Source organism: Scyliorhinus torazame, chromosome 5 (assembly GCF_047496885.1).
Source record: "Scyliorhinus torazame isolate Kashiwa2021f chromosome 5, sScyTor2.1, whole genome shotgun sequence".
Lineage (NCBI taxonomy): Eukaryota > Metazoa > Chordata > Chondrichthyes > Carcharhiniformes > Scyliorhinidae > Scyliorhinus > Scyliorhinus torazame.
In genome coordinates, this window is record NC_092711.1 from 212,112,806 (window position 1) to 212,130,146 (window position 17,341).

Genomic DNA, 17,341 nt, shown 5'->3' on the forward strand with positions numbered 1-17,341 from the left:
TCGGGCAGAGAATCGCACGACAGCTGAAAACGAGGTTGGTGGCGGGCGCCCAATGGAACGTGACGCTCCGGTGCCTCGACAGTGGGGTGAATGCCTTCCACATGCCAATTGTACAGTAATGGCCATTCGCACATCATGAACGGGCCTGATATTCTCCGGCCTCCCGCGATGCTCTGCCTCCACCAGGTGGAAGCGACGATGGTGCGGTCCACTTGTGGTATTTAAAATCGGGAAACAGGTGTGGTGGCTGCTGAGGGAGAGAGAGGAGGGAAGACATGTTTCCAAAGGCACAGCCGTAGGCTGCCAGTTGTACCGCGGGCTGTGGGGGGCGTCTGCCAGGGCCAGAGTGGGGAGGGAAGGGGCGACCAAGGGATGGGCCATAGGGTCAGTGTGTCCCTCTCCATCCCCCCCCCCACCCCCCCCGAACCGAGGAGTCCAGGCACGCACTGCCATTGTCTCATCCTGCAAGGCAGCCATCTAGCTGCGCTCCCACTGACCGTCCAATGTAGTCCGTGGTCTTGCAGAGCAGAGCATCACCGATCATATGGGTGACCCATCCCCTCTTCCCCCAAGACCACCCCCTAGGAGCCCACAGACCCCGGTCGAACCATCAATGGCATGGCCCAGCGTAGCCTATGGCCCACCTCTGCGCACCCATCCAAGGCGTTGCCCCACTACAGAGGCAGCAGGGGGGGGGGGGCAGTGGAGCACACCCCGACCAGCGGATGCATGTACTGTGGGTGTCAGCACCCTCCCTGGCACACGGCCCCTTGCAGAGCAGGTGCACCGCCAGTGACATTATCAGCTAGCTCACCCCGCAGGACCATTGACCATACAAAGCCCTGCCTGCCCACTGTGCCCATGACCCTATCCATCCTGCCCCCAGACAGCTGGTGCACTGCACAAAAGGCCCAACGCTCACCACAGCCACAGTCCCAATGGGTATTCACCCCCTTGGAGCAGCCCCATCCATGGGCCCTGCCCGCACACAAGCCACCAAGCATGACACTCGTTATGGCTCGCTGTGCTCAACACCTCCCCTCCCCCGCAAAACCCAAGCGCTATCTTGTTGGTGGGTCATCATGCAGCCCACCTAACGAGCATCCTGCAGGAGGGCGCATGACAGGGGCCACATAACATACTGTTGGCACGGGTTGCGCCTGCTGGCAGGGACAGGTGCCGGGGTTCGAGGACCCCTGGTGGGGGAGGGGGGAGGACATTCGGGGGCAGAGACTGCAGTGAAAACCGGGGCCACCGTGAGGCGCATTGGACCGAGTTGGGCATTGGAGTACTCACCACGTCATCATAGACATAGATATAGAACATACAGTGCAGAAGGAGGCCATTCGGCCCATCGAGGCTGCACCGACCCACTTAAGCCCTCACTTCCACCCTATCCCCGTAACCCATGAACCCCTCGTAATCTTTTTTGATCAATAAGGGCAATTTATCATGGCTAACCCACCTAACCCGCATGTCTTTGCACAGTGGGAGGAAACTGGAGCACCCGGAGGAAACCCACGCAGACATGGGGAGAACGTGCAGACTCCGCACAGACAGTGACCCAGCGGGGAATCGAACCTGGGAGCCTGGCGCTGTGAAGCCACAGTGCTAATCACTTGTGCTACCGTGCTGTCCTAATCATATCTGCCCTTCACCGGGCAGCACGGTGGCGCACTGCTGCCTCACGGTGCCGAGGTCCCAGGTTCGATCCCGGCTCTGGGTCACTGTCCATGTGGTGTTTGCACATTCTCCCCGTGTCTGCGTGGGTTTTGACCCCACATCGCAAATATGTGCAAGTTTGGTGGGTTGGCCACACTACATTGCCCCTTAACTGGAAAAAATTAATTGGTTCGCTAAATTTATATTTAAAAAATGCCTGCCCTTCACCCTGCAGATAATCAATTTCAGCATCTAACCAGGAACGGTTGTCATCTGCCTGACTGCCGCAGGAAATAACCTTTAAAAAATGGCCAGCTCTGCTGTTTGGTCCCATTTTTGTTAATGCTTTTGTGTTTTTAAATAAAAAACTTCTTTGTGAATCCCATATTTGAAAGGTTAAATTTATAAACTGGTGTTAATTTTTATTCGCCCTACCGGATGCAATGTGGGTGCACGAGCAGGAGCTGCTCAGGAAGGACCCTGCAGAACAGGAAGCTACCCCAGAGGAGCAGGGGGCCTGCCATGAGTATGGACACCCGTCCGCCCCACAGGCCGAGGAAGAAGTAGGACTGAGGCATTTCATTAGGCCCCTTGTGTATCGGCAGCGCCTGTCGTTCGTGGACCTGCCGCACCAGGCGTGTCGCCGAAGCACCCAGCTGACCAGGAAGATTGTATGTCATATTTGCCACATCATGATGCACCCGGATCCATGGGGGCTTTGGGGTGGTTGTCAAGGTGACTGTTGCCATGGAACCTTCCAGGCGCTTAGTGGGGACTTGTCTGGGATCTTCCAGACTTCTGTGCACAGGTACATCTGTGCCATCAAAGAGGCCCTCTATGAATATGGACTGAGCCCACCAGGTTGCCCTGGCAGCAGGATTCACCATCGCTGTGATGCCCCAAGTAGAGAGGCGTATCATGGGAAAGCCACCTGTGAGCACCTTCATGAACCAAAAGGGGTTCCACTTGCTGAACGTGCAGTTGATGTGTGATCACCGGCTGCACATCATGCACGTCTGTGCCCGATACCTGGCAGCATGCACAACACCTTCATCCTGGTGCACTCGACAGTTCCCAACACCTTCAAGACACATCCCGAGTGAGGGGTTGGCTCTTGGGCGACAGGGGTTATCTGCTGTGGTCATGGCTGATGTCACCTATCCGGAGGCCTCAGACCGATACGGAGAACTGCGACAACGACGCCCATGGCGCGACCAGGGTGTGTGATCGGGCAGTGCTTCGGCATCCTGAAGATGCAGGTCAGGTGCCTAGAATGCTCTGAAAGGTCCCTCCAATGCAGCCCCAGGGGGTTCTCCTTCTTTGTGGTGGCCTGACGCGTCCTTCACAACATCGCGCCGCAGAGGGCCGACATGCTGGAAGAGGAGGAGGAGGAGCAACTGTGCCCAGAAGTCTTCGGGGTGTCACAGGTGGCGTGCTGCCACTCTGTTCTGTCCGCTGCACATCGGATGCGCCAGGGACAGGTGGAGGGGATTCAGAGATACCGAGGTGTTCCAGCATCTCCCCTGCTGGAGCCACCGGCATGGGCCCCATCGCCTCCTCCTCCCTCGAGTTGCTCGATGGCCCTTGAGCTACTCCTTGGGATGGGGGTGCGGCTGGAGCGAGCTCCAAGGGGTCCCCCGCTAATAGGTGCTGTCAGTCATGGGAGGCACTCTCTTGTTTCGGCCAGGGTCTCAATGCTCTTGGCTATGAGGGACAGGGACGGTGCCACGTCACTCAGGGTCTGTTAGAGGCCCCTCTGTGACTGATTCAGGTCAGCCAATGTCCTTGACGTCAGTAGCCATGACCCACTGTGACCGGAGTACCGCTGCAATGTTCATCTGACCCTGGTACATGGATGCCTATGACATGGCCACCCTGCCCTGTGCCTTGGCCACCTTCCACACTTAATGCCCCAGGCCTTAGACATCCTGACGCACGGTCGAAACCTTCGTTTTTCAAGCCCTCCGTGCTGTGTTGACCTGGGTGACACGCATGGTCAGCACCATCTCCTGCTTCCGCAGGCAGTTGGACTCCTCCAACTGCATCTGCAGGCGCTGGAAAGTTGCTGACGCCCCTCATGTAGTCCCTGGCTCTACGCGTGCACCTCCAACAGTGGTGGGGCTACCCTTTCCAGGAGTTCAAGACTCATCTGTACGACAGCTAGTTCCTGGGGTCAGGCTGCCCTCCAACCATCCGCCCTCTCGGGGGTTCCCACCTCCACATGATGCACCGCTGCATGTGTGCGGCAAGCAGCAGATAGTGCCCCAGGAGCCTCTTCACAAACGTGCCCAACCGAGGTGACTGTCTTTGGGATGGTAGTCCCTCTAATTATGGACCAGACGTTTCCGGATCAAGTCCAACTATGGGAATGCTCGTCACGGAAGGAGCATTCACAATGTGGTTCAATGAGCTGATAATCAGCTTGACAATCCTTCCCCTACTTCCCCACTATTGCCCAAAAGGTAAGACAGAAGTGAAGATACTCTAAAAAGAGGACACACATTGGGGCTCTGACTGGAGAATTAAGTTTTAGTGATGGACTTTTCTTCAACAGCACCTTTGACATTGAATTAGGGAAATGGTTCTCGAGCAGCCTGGAACTTTGAAAACAAAATAACTCAGCTGAAAGGACTCCATGCTCTGAAATTGGACTTGCAAGTGAGATTCAATAGAGTCTTCTGCTAAAGTACAAATATCTGCCCTCAGCTTCCAGGCCTTTTCACTTGAATTTTCTCTGCATCTTCAACGTCACTTCTCTCAGGGCAAAATTTCCATTTAAATATTTTCTTCGTCTTCCATCATCGAGTTATTTTAGTGAGGTTGAAAGTTTTTGAATCCTCAGCTACCACAACTCTGGGAGGATGCTGGTTACAGAATGATGTCTCTTAAAGATATGTTTGCTGTCTTCATTCGGTTAACTGTCTTTATTAACAAATAGAACTATTTAAACATGTACAGTAAATGGCAGAGGCCAGGAGCTTGGGTCTTTCCCATTTGTGCTCAAAACCACATGGACCCCTGGGTCTGGGTCATGTATCATTTTCCGTCACTGTGTGGGCGGTATTGCACTTAGTCTAAAGTTAACTCTGAATGTGTCAGACACTCATATCACAGTAATCAGAATTATTGAAATAGGTTTTCCAATGTTTGAACATAGCCCAAAAGACAACGCTGCACTCTTAACGAAGGTACATCAAACATGCAGGAAATTAACTAAATGAAACATCACCAGACACAACGGCTAAAAAATAGACTTGAAATTCGATCCATTATATTGTTGTGTTTACCTCAGCATCAGCCAGTTTGGAGAAGTCTGACTGGCTTCCAATGTAGAATTCAATTCCTTTATAGGCTCCCTCCAGGGTAAGGCCTCGGATCAGGAGTATGGTCAGGACCACATAAGGGAACGTCGCAGTGAAATAAACCACCTGACCATGGAGAGGAGCTTGTTAGATTTCCCTGTATTACTGGTACAACATTTACAGCATTGAATCCAACTGAATGGCAAACTGGTCAGATTGTAATCAAAGCAGAGATTGAATCAGAAAACAATTGGGGGAATAATAGCAAGATAGAAGGTAAAATTAACACTGAGATACATATTGTAACAGAAGTTAAATCGCATAAATCTAGCTTATTTATGTCTCAGAAAAGTAACAGATTTAAGTATAAAGAGTGTGCTGAATGTATTTCACTACTCGGGTTTCTGACATTCTTAATGTCCAGAGGAATCTCAATTCAAGCAAATAAAACCATGACCCTAATCTGCTCAATCACTGAGCCAGTCTTGTCAGCCTTCCAGATCAATTGGGAATTTACCCAAAATCCCTGAATCAGTGAATGCAGCCCTTAGAATGGCGGGCACATTTCAGAGAATTGAGGCAATTGCTGCTGTTCTTTCACCCCAGGAGAAAGACCTTCAGATCTCACTCAGGCGTGGGGTGGAATTCTCTGAAAATGGTGCTATGGCTCCACGTCCGCGAGACAACGGGCGCGAACCGCTCTGGACTTTCTTGGAGAAAGTCCAGAGTGATTCTTTGTTTTGAAGGGGGCTTGCAAGGCCCCGGAGTAGTCCACGCAGCTCCGGCTGCCGATGCGGGGCCTTGCACTTCCAGCCGCGGGTCCGTGCAACATGGCGGACCAAGACAGCAAGCTGGCCCCCACAATATAGCCCCCCCCCCCGCCCCCCACAGGTGACCCGCTGATCGGTGGCCCCCAATCGGAACCCTGGCTGTCATGGAGGGACCCCCCCCCCCCGGCGACGGCTCCCCCACCCTCCCCACCAGGGCGGACTGGGTTTGCAACCGGCATTCCGAGCTCCCGCCGGGTGGAACCGAGCGCGTGACTGCCGTCAATTCTCCGGTCCGCGGGAATGCGTCGCACCCAATCACAGGTCTAATGACCTATTCTCCGCCCCCGCGCTGAGCGTGATTTCGGCAAGGAGGCTCGGAGAATCCCGCACCTGAAGTGCTCATAAATTATGGATCTCCCACTCCTCAAAGAGATACTGCTGCCATCAGCTGTGAGATAAACCTGCCCACTTCACTAATTATTTATAAATTCTAGTTTTATTCTTGCAGAAATCTATACTTTATCATTAGTTTTAAATCTGTTCATCACCAATAATTTTACCTTTCCTGAAGATTTGATTCCTTTCGATAACACTGCCCCAATTATCAGCCGGGCCAGGAGCAGATACAGGGCTAAATACCAGACGATCTCCCCAGTCTCGTCCATTGAACTGGTACGGCGTAAAACCACTTTACTACATAAAATAACAACAAACATTTTATTTGAGGATAATGTTCATTACATACACGGTCTATTTGAATAAATATTTAAGGGCAGTAGGTAAGTGATTCCACAACCAGTGGATCGTATTTAAGCTCCGCAGTCCCGTTACATCCATACCTGAATGGTGTTGGACAATTAAACAACTAACTGGAGGAGAAGGCTTCAAAAATATTATCATCCTCAATGATGGGGGAGCCTCACACATCAATGCAAAAGATAACTGTAGTAGCGGCACCTTTAAGGGTGTGAGTCTCAGAGGACCATGTGACCCCCAATCAACCAATGGGCCTGGAGCATGCGAACCCTTGGGGTGAAGCACAGATTTCCGATTTAGTTAGGGGTTTGGAGTATTAGAAAATGGTATCTTTTATCTCACTCTCTGTATATCGTTTCTTACTTTAATAAACCGTTCATTTGTTAATTTACCTGGCGGTCGCCTGTGTTTCAGGATATTACATTGGCAAAGTGGATCAATTATTATCAGACCAAGCTAGAGTCACAGACTAACGTTACAGACTCTCGGAGGTTGTGGCAAGGCCTAAACAACATAACGGGCTACAAAGTGAAGCCGAGCAGTATCTCCAGCAGCAGTGCACCCTTCCCCAATGAACTCAATGCATTCTATGCTCGGTTCAAGCAGGAAACCAATGATCCGCTGCTGAGTTCCCCAGCAGCCCATAGCACACCCATACCCACCATCACAGCTTCCGAAGTCAGATTGGCCTTCCTGAAAGTGAACCCTCGGAAGGTGATGCGTCCGTAAGGAATCCCTGGTCGTGCACTCAGAGCCTGAGCGGACCAGCTGGCAGATGTGTTCACGGACATCTTTAACCTGTCCCTACTCCGCTTCGAGGTCCCCACCTGCTTCAAGATGACCACCATTATACAGGTGCCCAGAAGAACCAGGCAACGTGCCTCAATGACTACCATCTGGCGGCCCTGACTTCAGTGCTTCAAGAGGCTGGTCATGAAGTGCTTCAACTCCATACTCCCAGAATGCCTTTATCCACTGCAATTTGCATACCGCCACAACCGGTCTATAGCAGACGCCATCTCCCTGGTCATATCCCAAGAGCATCTCGACAGCAAGGACTCCTACATTAGACTCCTATTTATTGACTACAGCTCCACCTTCAACACCATTATCCCAGCCAAGCTCATATCAAAATTCCAAAACCTAGGACTTGGCTCCTCAATTGGATCCTCAACTTTCTGACCCACAGACCACAAACAGTAAGAATAAACAACAACACCTCCTCTACAATAGTTCTCAATACCGGGGCCCCGCAAGGCTGCGTACTTAACCCCCTACAATACTCCCTGTACACACACGACTGCGTGGCAAAATTTGGTTCCAACTCCATCTACAAGTTTGCTGACGATACGACCATAGTGGGCTGGATCTCGAATAACAACGAGTCAGGATACAGGAGGAAGATAGAGAGCTTAGTGGAGTGGTGCAGCGACAACAATCTCTCCCTCCATGCCAGCAAAACTAAAGAGCTAGTCATTGACTTCAGGAAGCAAAGTACTGTACACACCCCTGTCAGCATCAACGGGGCCGAGGTGGAGATGGTTAGCAGCTTCAAATTCCTAGGGCTACACATCACCAAAAATCTGTCCTGGTCCACCTATGTCGACACTACCACCAAGAAAGCACAACAGCTCCCATACTTCCTCAGGAAACTAAGGAAATTCGGAATGTCCACATAAACTCTTACCAACTTTTACAGGTGCACTATAGAAAGCATCCTATCGGGCTGCATCACAGCCTGGTATGGCAACTGCTCGGCCCAGGACTGCAAGAAACTTCAGAGAGTCATGAACACAGCCCAGTCCATCACACAAACCTGACCCCATCCCACTACACCCTTGTATGCTTCACCCGATGCCGGTGTTTATGTAGTTACATTGTATACCTTGTGTTGCCCTATTATGCATTTTCTTTTTCTTTTCTTTTATTTTCATGTACTTAATGATCGGTTGAGCTGCTCGCAGAAAAATACTTTTCACTGTACCTTGGAGGAAAAACGGAGGTTAATCCTACTGATGGCCTGAGGGGCTCCCACTTACAATCTGATTCAGAGTCTGACATCTTTAGATGTCTCAGACTCCAAAACATTTGAGGAGCTGGTGGAGTTAGTTAAGGCACATTGCCACCCGGAGCTCTCGATAATAATGCACTGTTACAAATTCAATTCAACAACAAGGGCCACAGGGGAGAATATTGCGGTGTTTGTGTTACGCCTAAAACAAACAGCTGAACAATGCAAGTTCAGGTCTGCACTCAATGACACGTTGAAAGACAGGCTGGTCTGTGGTGTTAACGATATGGCTACACAAAAAGAATTGCTATCAGGGATAGAGATGTCCTTAAAGAAGGCATTAGAGGTCACCCAGGCTATGAAAAATGCCGAAGAGGGGCGATGCAGTTGCAAAGCGTGCAAGCAGACGTGATCTACTAGGTTTGGCGGGAAGCCCCTGGCAGTTGTGGTGCCAGAGATGATGGCGCAAAGTTCATGGAGTAAAGAGGCTCAGAGCAAAAGAGAGTGCAGAGATATCGGAAATTTGGTCCGCAGACTAGGAGCTATGAAGAATGCTACTGGTGCAGATGAGATCACACCCAGGAGATATTCTGAGGACGCTACATGTTATGCTACAATCACAGGGGGCACAACAGGAGAAAATGCAAGACAAGAGCTCGCTGGAGGCCAGTACAGAAAAATCTCCGACTCCAGTACACGGTGTTGAGAATAACACTGAAAAGTGTCATGTGGGAGCACCTTTAAGAAATGGGTGTTTATAAATGGGTGTGTATACAAATATCTGTAGTGAGAGTACCTTTAAGAAATGGTGTTTATTACTGCAGTGATGTCAGAGAGTTGGTGGAGCTGGGCTGTCTCAGCTTTTTACTTTCGCATTAGGCTTTTTGCTGCAGGGTGGGTTTGGTTTCATTTTAGTTTTGGAGAAGCTGAAATCATAGCAGGATGTGTATGAATCTCTGCAAGCTCATGAATGTTCATTTGGGATTTTCAAAGTGGTAACTGCTCTCAATAGTGAATTTAAACCTGATCTTTGCATTAAAAGGGAGCAGGATTCTCCGTGAATCGGCGTGATGGCCCGAACCCGGTGCCAGAAATGTCGTGAATCACTCCGGCGTTGGGCCCCCTGAAACGTCGCGCATTCTCCGGCCGGGAATGGGCTACTAGCGGCGTAGCGCCATTCGCGACGGCGTCACCCGTCACTGCACAAATGACGGCCCCCCCCCGATGACCCGGCAGAATGGACACCCGCCGCGCAGCGCCAAGTGAGACCCCCCACTGCCTGCCCCCCTTTCCCCTTCCCCCATATCTCCCCTTCCCCCATAGCCTCATTTCCCCCCTTCCCCCATATACCCCCTTCCCCATATCCCCTTCCCCCATATCTACCCATATACCCCCTCACCCATATCCCCCCTTCCCCCATATCCCCCATATCCCCTATGGGGGGATATGGGGGAAGGGGATATAGGGAAAGGGGAATATGGGGGGATATGGGGAAAGGGGGATAGGGGAAGGGGGATATGGGGAAGGGGGGATATGGGGGGATAGGGGGAAGGGGATATGGGGAAGGGACATATGGGGAAGGGGGATATCGGGGAAGGGGGGATATAGGAGGATATGGGGAAGGGGGGATATGGTGGAAGGGGGATATGGGGGAAGGGGGGTATGGGGTAAGGGGGATATCGGGGAAGGGATATGGAGAAATGGGGATAGGGGAAGGGGGATATGGGGGAAGGGGATCTGGGGGAAGGGAAATATGGGGGAAGGGGGATAGGGGAAAGGGAGATATGGTAAGGGGGGATATGGGGAAGGCGGGATATGGGGAAGGGGATATGGGGGAAGGGGGATATGAGGGAAGGGGGATATGGGGAAGGGGATATGGGGGTTATGGGGAAGGGGATATGGTGGAAGGGGGTATGGGGGAAGGGGGATATGGGGAGGGGGAATTTGGGGGAGGGGGGCTATGGGGCAAGTGGGGACAGACCCTGCCCATCAGGCATATGACGCCCCCAGGACGTTCCAGGGTGGCCACGAGCCAGGGACAGACCCGGAGCACCAGGCGGACGTCGCCCACATCGTCGCCGAACCCGGCGCCAAAAATACCGTGAATCACTCCGGCGTCGGGCCCCCTGAAACGTCGCGCATTCTCCGGCCGGGAATGGGCTAGTAGCAGCGTAGCGCCATTCGCGACGGCGTCACCTGTCACTGCACAAATGACGGCCCCCCCCCATGACCCGGCAGAATGGCCACCTGCCGCGCAGCGCCAAGTGAGACCCCCCACTGCCTGCCCCCCCTTTCCCCTTCCCCCATATCTCCCCTTCCCCCATAGCCCCATTTCGCCCCTTCCCCATAAACCCCCTTCCTCATAACCCCTTCCCCCATATCCCCCCATATCTACCCATATACCCCCTCACCCATATCCCCCCTTCCCCCATATCCCCCATTCCCCCATATCCCCCATATTCTTCCTTCCCCCATATCCCCCTTCTCCAATCGGGATATGGGGGTAGGGGGATATGGGGGAAGGGGGATATGTGGGAAGGGGGAATATGGGGTATGGGGGGATAAGGGAAGGGGAGATATGGGGAAGGGGGATATGAGGGATGGGGATATGGGGGGATATGGGGGAAGGGGGATATAGGGAAAGGGGAATATGGGGGGATATGGGGAAAGGGGGATAGGGGAAGGGGGATATGGGGAAGGGGGGATTTGGGGGATAGGGGGAAGGGGATATGGGGAAGGGACATATGGGGAAGGGGGATATCGGGGAAGGGGGGATATAGGAGGATATGGGGAAGGGGGATATGGTGGAAGGGGGATATGGGGAAGGGGGGTATATGGTAAGGGGGATATGGGGGAAGGGATATGGGAAAATGGGGATAGGGGAAGGGGGAATATGGGGTATGGGGGGATATGGGGAAAGGGGGATATGGGGGAAGGGGGATATGGGGAAGGGGATATGGGGGTTATGGGGAAGGGGGATATGGTGGAAGGGGGTATGGGGGAAGGGGGATATGGGGAGGGGGAATTTGGGGGGAGGGGGGCTATGGGGCAAGGGGGGACAGACCCAGGCCCATCAGGCATTTGACGCCCCCAGGACGTTCCAGGGTGGCCACGAGCCAGGGACAGACCCGGAGCACCAGGCGGACGTCGCCCACATCTAGTGCGAGTGCGGCGACACCGGCGGGGCACACCCAGCGACGAGGAGGGCAGCAACAGGCCCCCGTCGCAGCCAACACAGGACCCTAACACACAGGACCTTAACACACAGACCCTAACACACAGGACCGTAACACACAGGACACCGACACACAGGACCTTAACACACAGACCCTAACACACAGGACCGTAACACACAGGACACTGACGCACAGGACACCGTCACACAGGACCCTAACGCACAGGACACTGACAACAGGACAGTGACACACAGGACACCGACGCACAGGACACCGTCACACAGGACCCTAACACACAGGACCCTAACACACAGGACCCTAACAGACAGGACACCGTCACACAGGACCCTAACACACAGGACCCTAACACACAGGACACCGTCACACAGGACCCTAGCACACAGGACCCTAACACACAGGACCCTAACACACAGGACACTGACGCACAGGACACTGACGCACAGGACCCTAACACACAGGACACTGACGCACAGGACCCTAACACACAGGACACTGACGCACAGGACCCTAACACACAGGTCACTGACGCAAAGGACCCTAACACACAGGACACTGACGCACAGGACCCTAACACACAGGACCCTAACACACAGGACACCGTCACACAGGACCCTAACACACAGGACCCTAACACACAGGACCCTAACACACAGGACACTGACGCACAGGACCCTAACACACAGGACACCGTCACACAGGACCCTAACACACAGGACACTGACGCACAGAACCCTAACACACAGGACACCGTCACACAGGACCCTAACACACAGGACACTGACGCACAGGACCCTAACACACAGGACACTGACGCACAGGACCCTAACACACAGGACCCTAACACACAGGACACCGTCACACAGGGCCCTAACACACAGGACCCTAACACACAGGACCCTAACACACAGGACACTGACGCACAGGACACTGACGCACAGGACCCTAACACACAGGACACCGTCACACAGGACCCTAACACACAGGACACTGACGCACAGGAACCTAACACACAGGACACTGACGCACAGGACCCTAACACACAGGACACTGACGCACAGGACCCTAACACACAGGACACTGACGCACAGGACCCTAACACACAGGACACCGTCACACAGGACCCTAACACACAGGACACTGACGCACAGGACCCTAACACACAGGACCCTAACACACAGGACACTGACGCACAGGACACCGTCACACAGGACCCTAGCACACAGGACCCTAACACACAGGACCCTAACACACAGGACACTGACGCACAGGACACCGTCACACAGGACCCTAGCACACAGGACCCTAACACACAGGACACCGTCACACAGGACCCTAACACACAGGACACTGACGCACAGGACCTTAACACACAGGACACTGACGCACAGGACCCTAACACACAGGACCCTAACACACAGGACCCTAACACACAGGACCCTAACACACAGGACACTGACGCACAGGACACTGACGCACAGGACCCTAACACACAGGACACCGTCACACAGGACCCTAACACACAGGACACTGACGCACAGGACCCTAACACACAGGACACTGACGCACAGGACCCTAACACACAGGACACTGACGCACAGGACCCTAACACACAGGACACCGTCACACAGGACCCTAACACACAGGACACTGATGCACAGGACCCTAACACACAGGACCCTAACACACAGGACACTGACGCACAGGACACCGTCACACAGGACCCTAGCACACAGGGCCCTAACACACAGGACACTGACGCACAGGACACTGACGCACAGGACCCTAACACACAGGACCCTAACACACAGGACACCGTCACACAGGACCCTAACACACAGGACCCTAACACACAGGACCCTAACACACAGGACACTGACGCACAGGACACTGACGCACAGGACACCGACACACAGGACCCTAACACACAGGACACCGTCACACAGGACCCTAACACACAGGACCCTGACACACAGGACCCTAACACACAGGACACTGACGCACAGGACACTGACGCACAGGACACCGACACACAGGACCCTAACACACAGGACACCGTCACACAGGACCCTAACACACAGGACACTGACGCACAGGACCCTAACACACAGGACACTGACGCACAGGACCCTAACACACAGGACACTGACGCACAGGACCCTAACACACAGGACACCGTCACACAGGACCCTAACACACAGGACACTGACGCACAGGACCCTAACACACAGGACCCTAACACACAGGACACTGACGCACAGGACACCGTCACACAGGACCCTAGCACACAGGACCCTAACACACAGGACACTGACGCACAGGACACTGACGCACAGGACACCGACACACAGGACCCTAACACACAGGACACCGTCACACAGGACCCTAACACACAGGACACTGACGCACAGGACCCTAACACACAGGACACTGACGCACAGGACCCTAACACACAGGACACTGACGCACAGGACCCTAACACACAGGACACCGTCACACAGGACCCTAACACACAGGACCCAAACACACAGGACCCTAACACACAGGACACTGACGCACAGGACACTGACGCACAGGACCCTAACACACAGGACACCGTCACACAGGACCCTAACACACAGGACCCTAACACACAGGACCCTAACACACAGGACACTGACGCACAGGACACCGTCACACAGGACCCTAACACACAGGACACTGACGCACAGGACCCTAACACACAGGACACTGACGCACAGGACCCTAACACACAGGACACTGATGCACAGGACACCGTCACACAGGACCCTAACACACAGGACACTGACGCACAGGACCCTAACACACAGGACACTGACGCACAGGACCCTAACACACAGGACACTGACGCACAGGACCCTAACACACAGGACACTGACGCACAGGACACTGACGACAGGACCCTAACACACAGGACACCGTCACACAGGACCCTAACACACAGGACACCGTCACACAGGACCCTAACACACAGGACCCTTGCACACAGGACCCTAACACACAGGACCCTTGCACACAGGACCCTAACACACAGGACCCTAACACACAGGACCCTAACACACAGGACCCTAACACACAGGACCCTAACACACAGGACCCTAACACACAGGACCCTTGCACACAGGACACTTTTGATCCGGCACCTTCTTGAGAGTTTTATACTGTCTTTCCACATTTTTCCTGCCAAAATGAATCACCTCTCACGTCTCTGCATTGAACTTCATCTGCTCAATCCACCAACATGCCTGTGTCCTTTTGAAGTTCAAGACTATTCTCGTCATAGTTGACAATGTTCCCAATCTTTGTGTCATCCTCATATGTTGAATTGGTGCCCAACACATGACAGTTTAGGTCTGAGTGACTATTGATTTTGTCCTGAATTGTAGTTTGCAGAAGCTTTCCTCCTCGGCCTGACTTGCATCCTCTTCCATTGTAAAGACAGATGCTCCGCTACTGATCCTGCCTCCACATTATTCAAGATTATGTTTTGATCCCTAATAGGCTCTACTCTTTCTTTTACCACTCTTATTTACATGCCTATAGAAAATCTTGGAATTTGCTTTTATGTTCGCTGCCAGTCTCTTTTCATGCTCCCTCCTTTTTGCTCAAATTATTTTTTTCACTTTCCCCCTGGTCTTTCAATATTCAGTCTGATTCTCCATTGTATTTTCCATCTGAATCTGTCATATGAGTACTTCTTCCTTTTCCTCTTCACTTCTATCACTCTCGTCTTTCAGGGTGTTGTAGATTCATCTGTCCAACCTTTCCACTTTGAGGGAATATACCTTTGACATTGCCTGAAATACTATCCCTTTGAATGTATTCCATTGCTCAGCAACTGTCTTCTCCGCCAACATTTGATTCCAACTCATTCGCCTCAGATATATTCTTAACCCATCGAGTTGGCTTGTCCTTGTCCATCACTATAGGAGGTCCTCAGTGTAGTGCCTGAGACCCAACCACCACCATCTGCATTCTCAATAACTTTCTTTCCATCATAACAAAGTGGCGATATTCGCTGATGATTGCACAATGTTCAGCACCATTCACGACTCCTCAGACACTGAAGCAGTCCATGTCCAAATGCAGCAAGACTTGGACAATATCTAGGCTTGGGCTAACAAGTGGCAAGTAACATTTGTGCCAATGACGATCTCGAACAAGAGTGAATCTCACCATCATCCCTTCAATGGCATTACAACCACTAAATCCCCCACTTGCAACATTCTGAAGGTTACCAAAACCTGAATTGGGCTAGCTGTATAAATACAGTGGCTACAAGAGTTGGTCAGAAGCTAGGAGTCTTGCAACGGGTGACTCACCACCTGACTCCCAAAATTCTGTCTACCTTCTAGAAGACGTGAATCAAGCTTGTGATAGAATACTTTCCACTTGCCTGGATGAGTGCAGTTCCAACAACACTCAAGAAGCTTGACACCATCCAGGACAAAGCAGCCCATTTGATTGACTCCCCATCCACAACCATTCACCCCCTCCATCATTGACGCACAGTGCCAGAATAGTGTGTAAACTACAAGATGCACTGCAGGAACTCACCAAGGCTCCTTAGACAGCACCAATGAATCTCACGACCACTACCATCTAGAAGGTCACTGGCAGCAGACACATGGGAATACCACCTGTAAGTTTCCCTCCAAACCATACACCATCCTGACATGGAAATAGATCACTATTCCTTCACTATCCCTGCGTCAAAAATCCTGGAACTCCTTCCCTAACACCACAGAGACTGCAGCGGTTGAAGAAGGCAGCTCACCACCACCTTCTCAAGGGCAATTAGAGATGGGCAATAAATGCTAGTCTAGCCAGCGACACCCACAGCCCATAAATTACTTTTAAAAATGCTCTGCCAATTATAGGTGCAGGTATCTGAGTTAATTTACTTACTCCCAGTATTGCTCACTTGGACCCTGGTGAGGAACGTAGATTCCTGATCCATTCGGACAAGTTTCATTGTTTACATACAGCCATGTTGTATTCACGATTTCAAAATATCCATCATCCAGAGTGAGATTGCAGAGTGGATCTAGAAAATGGGGAATGTGTTTTAGAATTCCATTTCATTGGGAGTGATGCTGTCATTTCGAGTGATACAAGCAGGGTTGCTATTTCACTCTGACTGAATCAGTCCAATCCCTTTTATTTCAGGATATTTTACTGGTGTTCTTGGGTTCTGAGAGTTTGTCTGTCTGGGCTATGAGCAGTTGGTTCATACCAAGTCAAATTTCATAAATGCTACATGGGATTAAGGGTTGTAAATGTCTTCTAAGGGGGTATTTTCCATGAATCATGATCCCCTTTTGATGTGTTTTTCTGAGAAGGAGCCCCAACAATGTCCAATAGACGTGACTCGCTCCGCCAAGGATCCTCGGCTTTTTGTGACACCTGTGCCTGAGTTAGAGAGCGAAGGCACCAGCTCAGGGTGGGTTCCAATTGAGGATCCTATCATCATTGTCCAGGACGGTTTGCAGGTTGATACGTCCCAAAATGTTCACTAGGACCTGATCGAAGCTGATCTTCGAAACCTTTATGTATTATGATTGCCTTTAGACCAAAGCCAGATACAAGTACTTCACCTTTTCATACATACGTGTCCAAGTTCCT

General features: G+C 52.0%; 1 protein-coding gene across 4 annotated transcripts in view; it reads right to left on the reverse strand.

Moving 5' to 3' along the window:
* The window catches only part of LOC140420927 (sodium- and chloride-dependent neutral and basic amino acid transporter B(0+)-like), a 149,126-nt gene that overhangs the window by 92,179 nt on the left and 39,606 nt on the right, over nt 1-17,341 (reverse strand). For all 4 annotated transcript variants that reach the window (XM_072505086.1, XM_072505085.1, XM_072505088.1 and 1 more), the window contains 3 exons: nt 16,625-16,763; nt 6,295-6,427; nt 4,950-5,090 (listed from right to left, as the gene is read on the reverse strand). In XM_072505086.1, the coding sequence (XP_072361187.1) occupies nt 4,950-5,090; nt 6,295-6,427; nt 16,625-16,763 (413 nt within the window). The remainder of the gene's footprint in view (nt 1-4,949; nt 5,091-6,294; nt 6,428-16,624; nt 16,764-17,341) is intronic.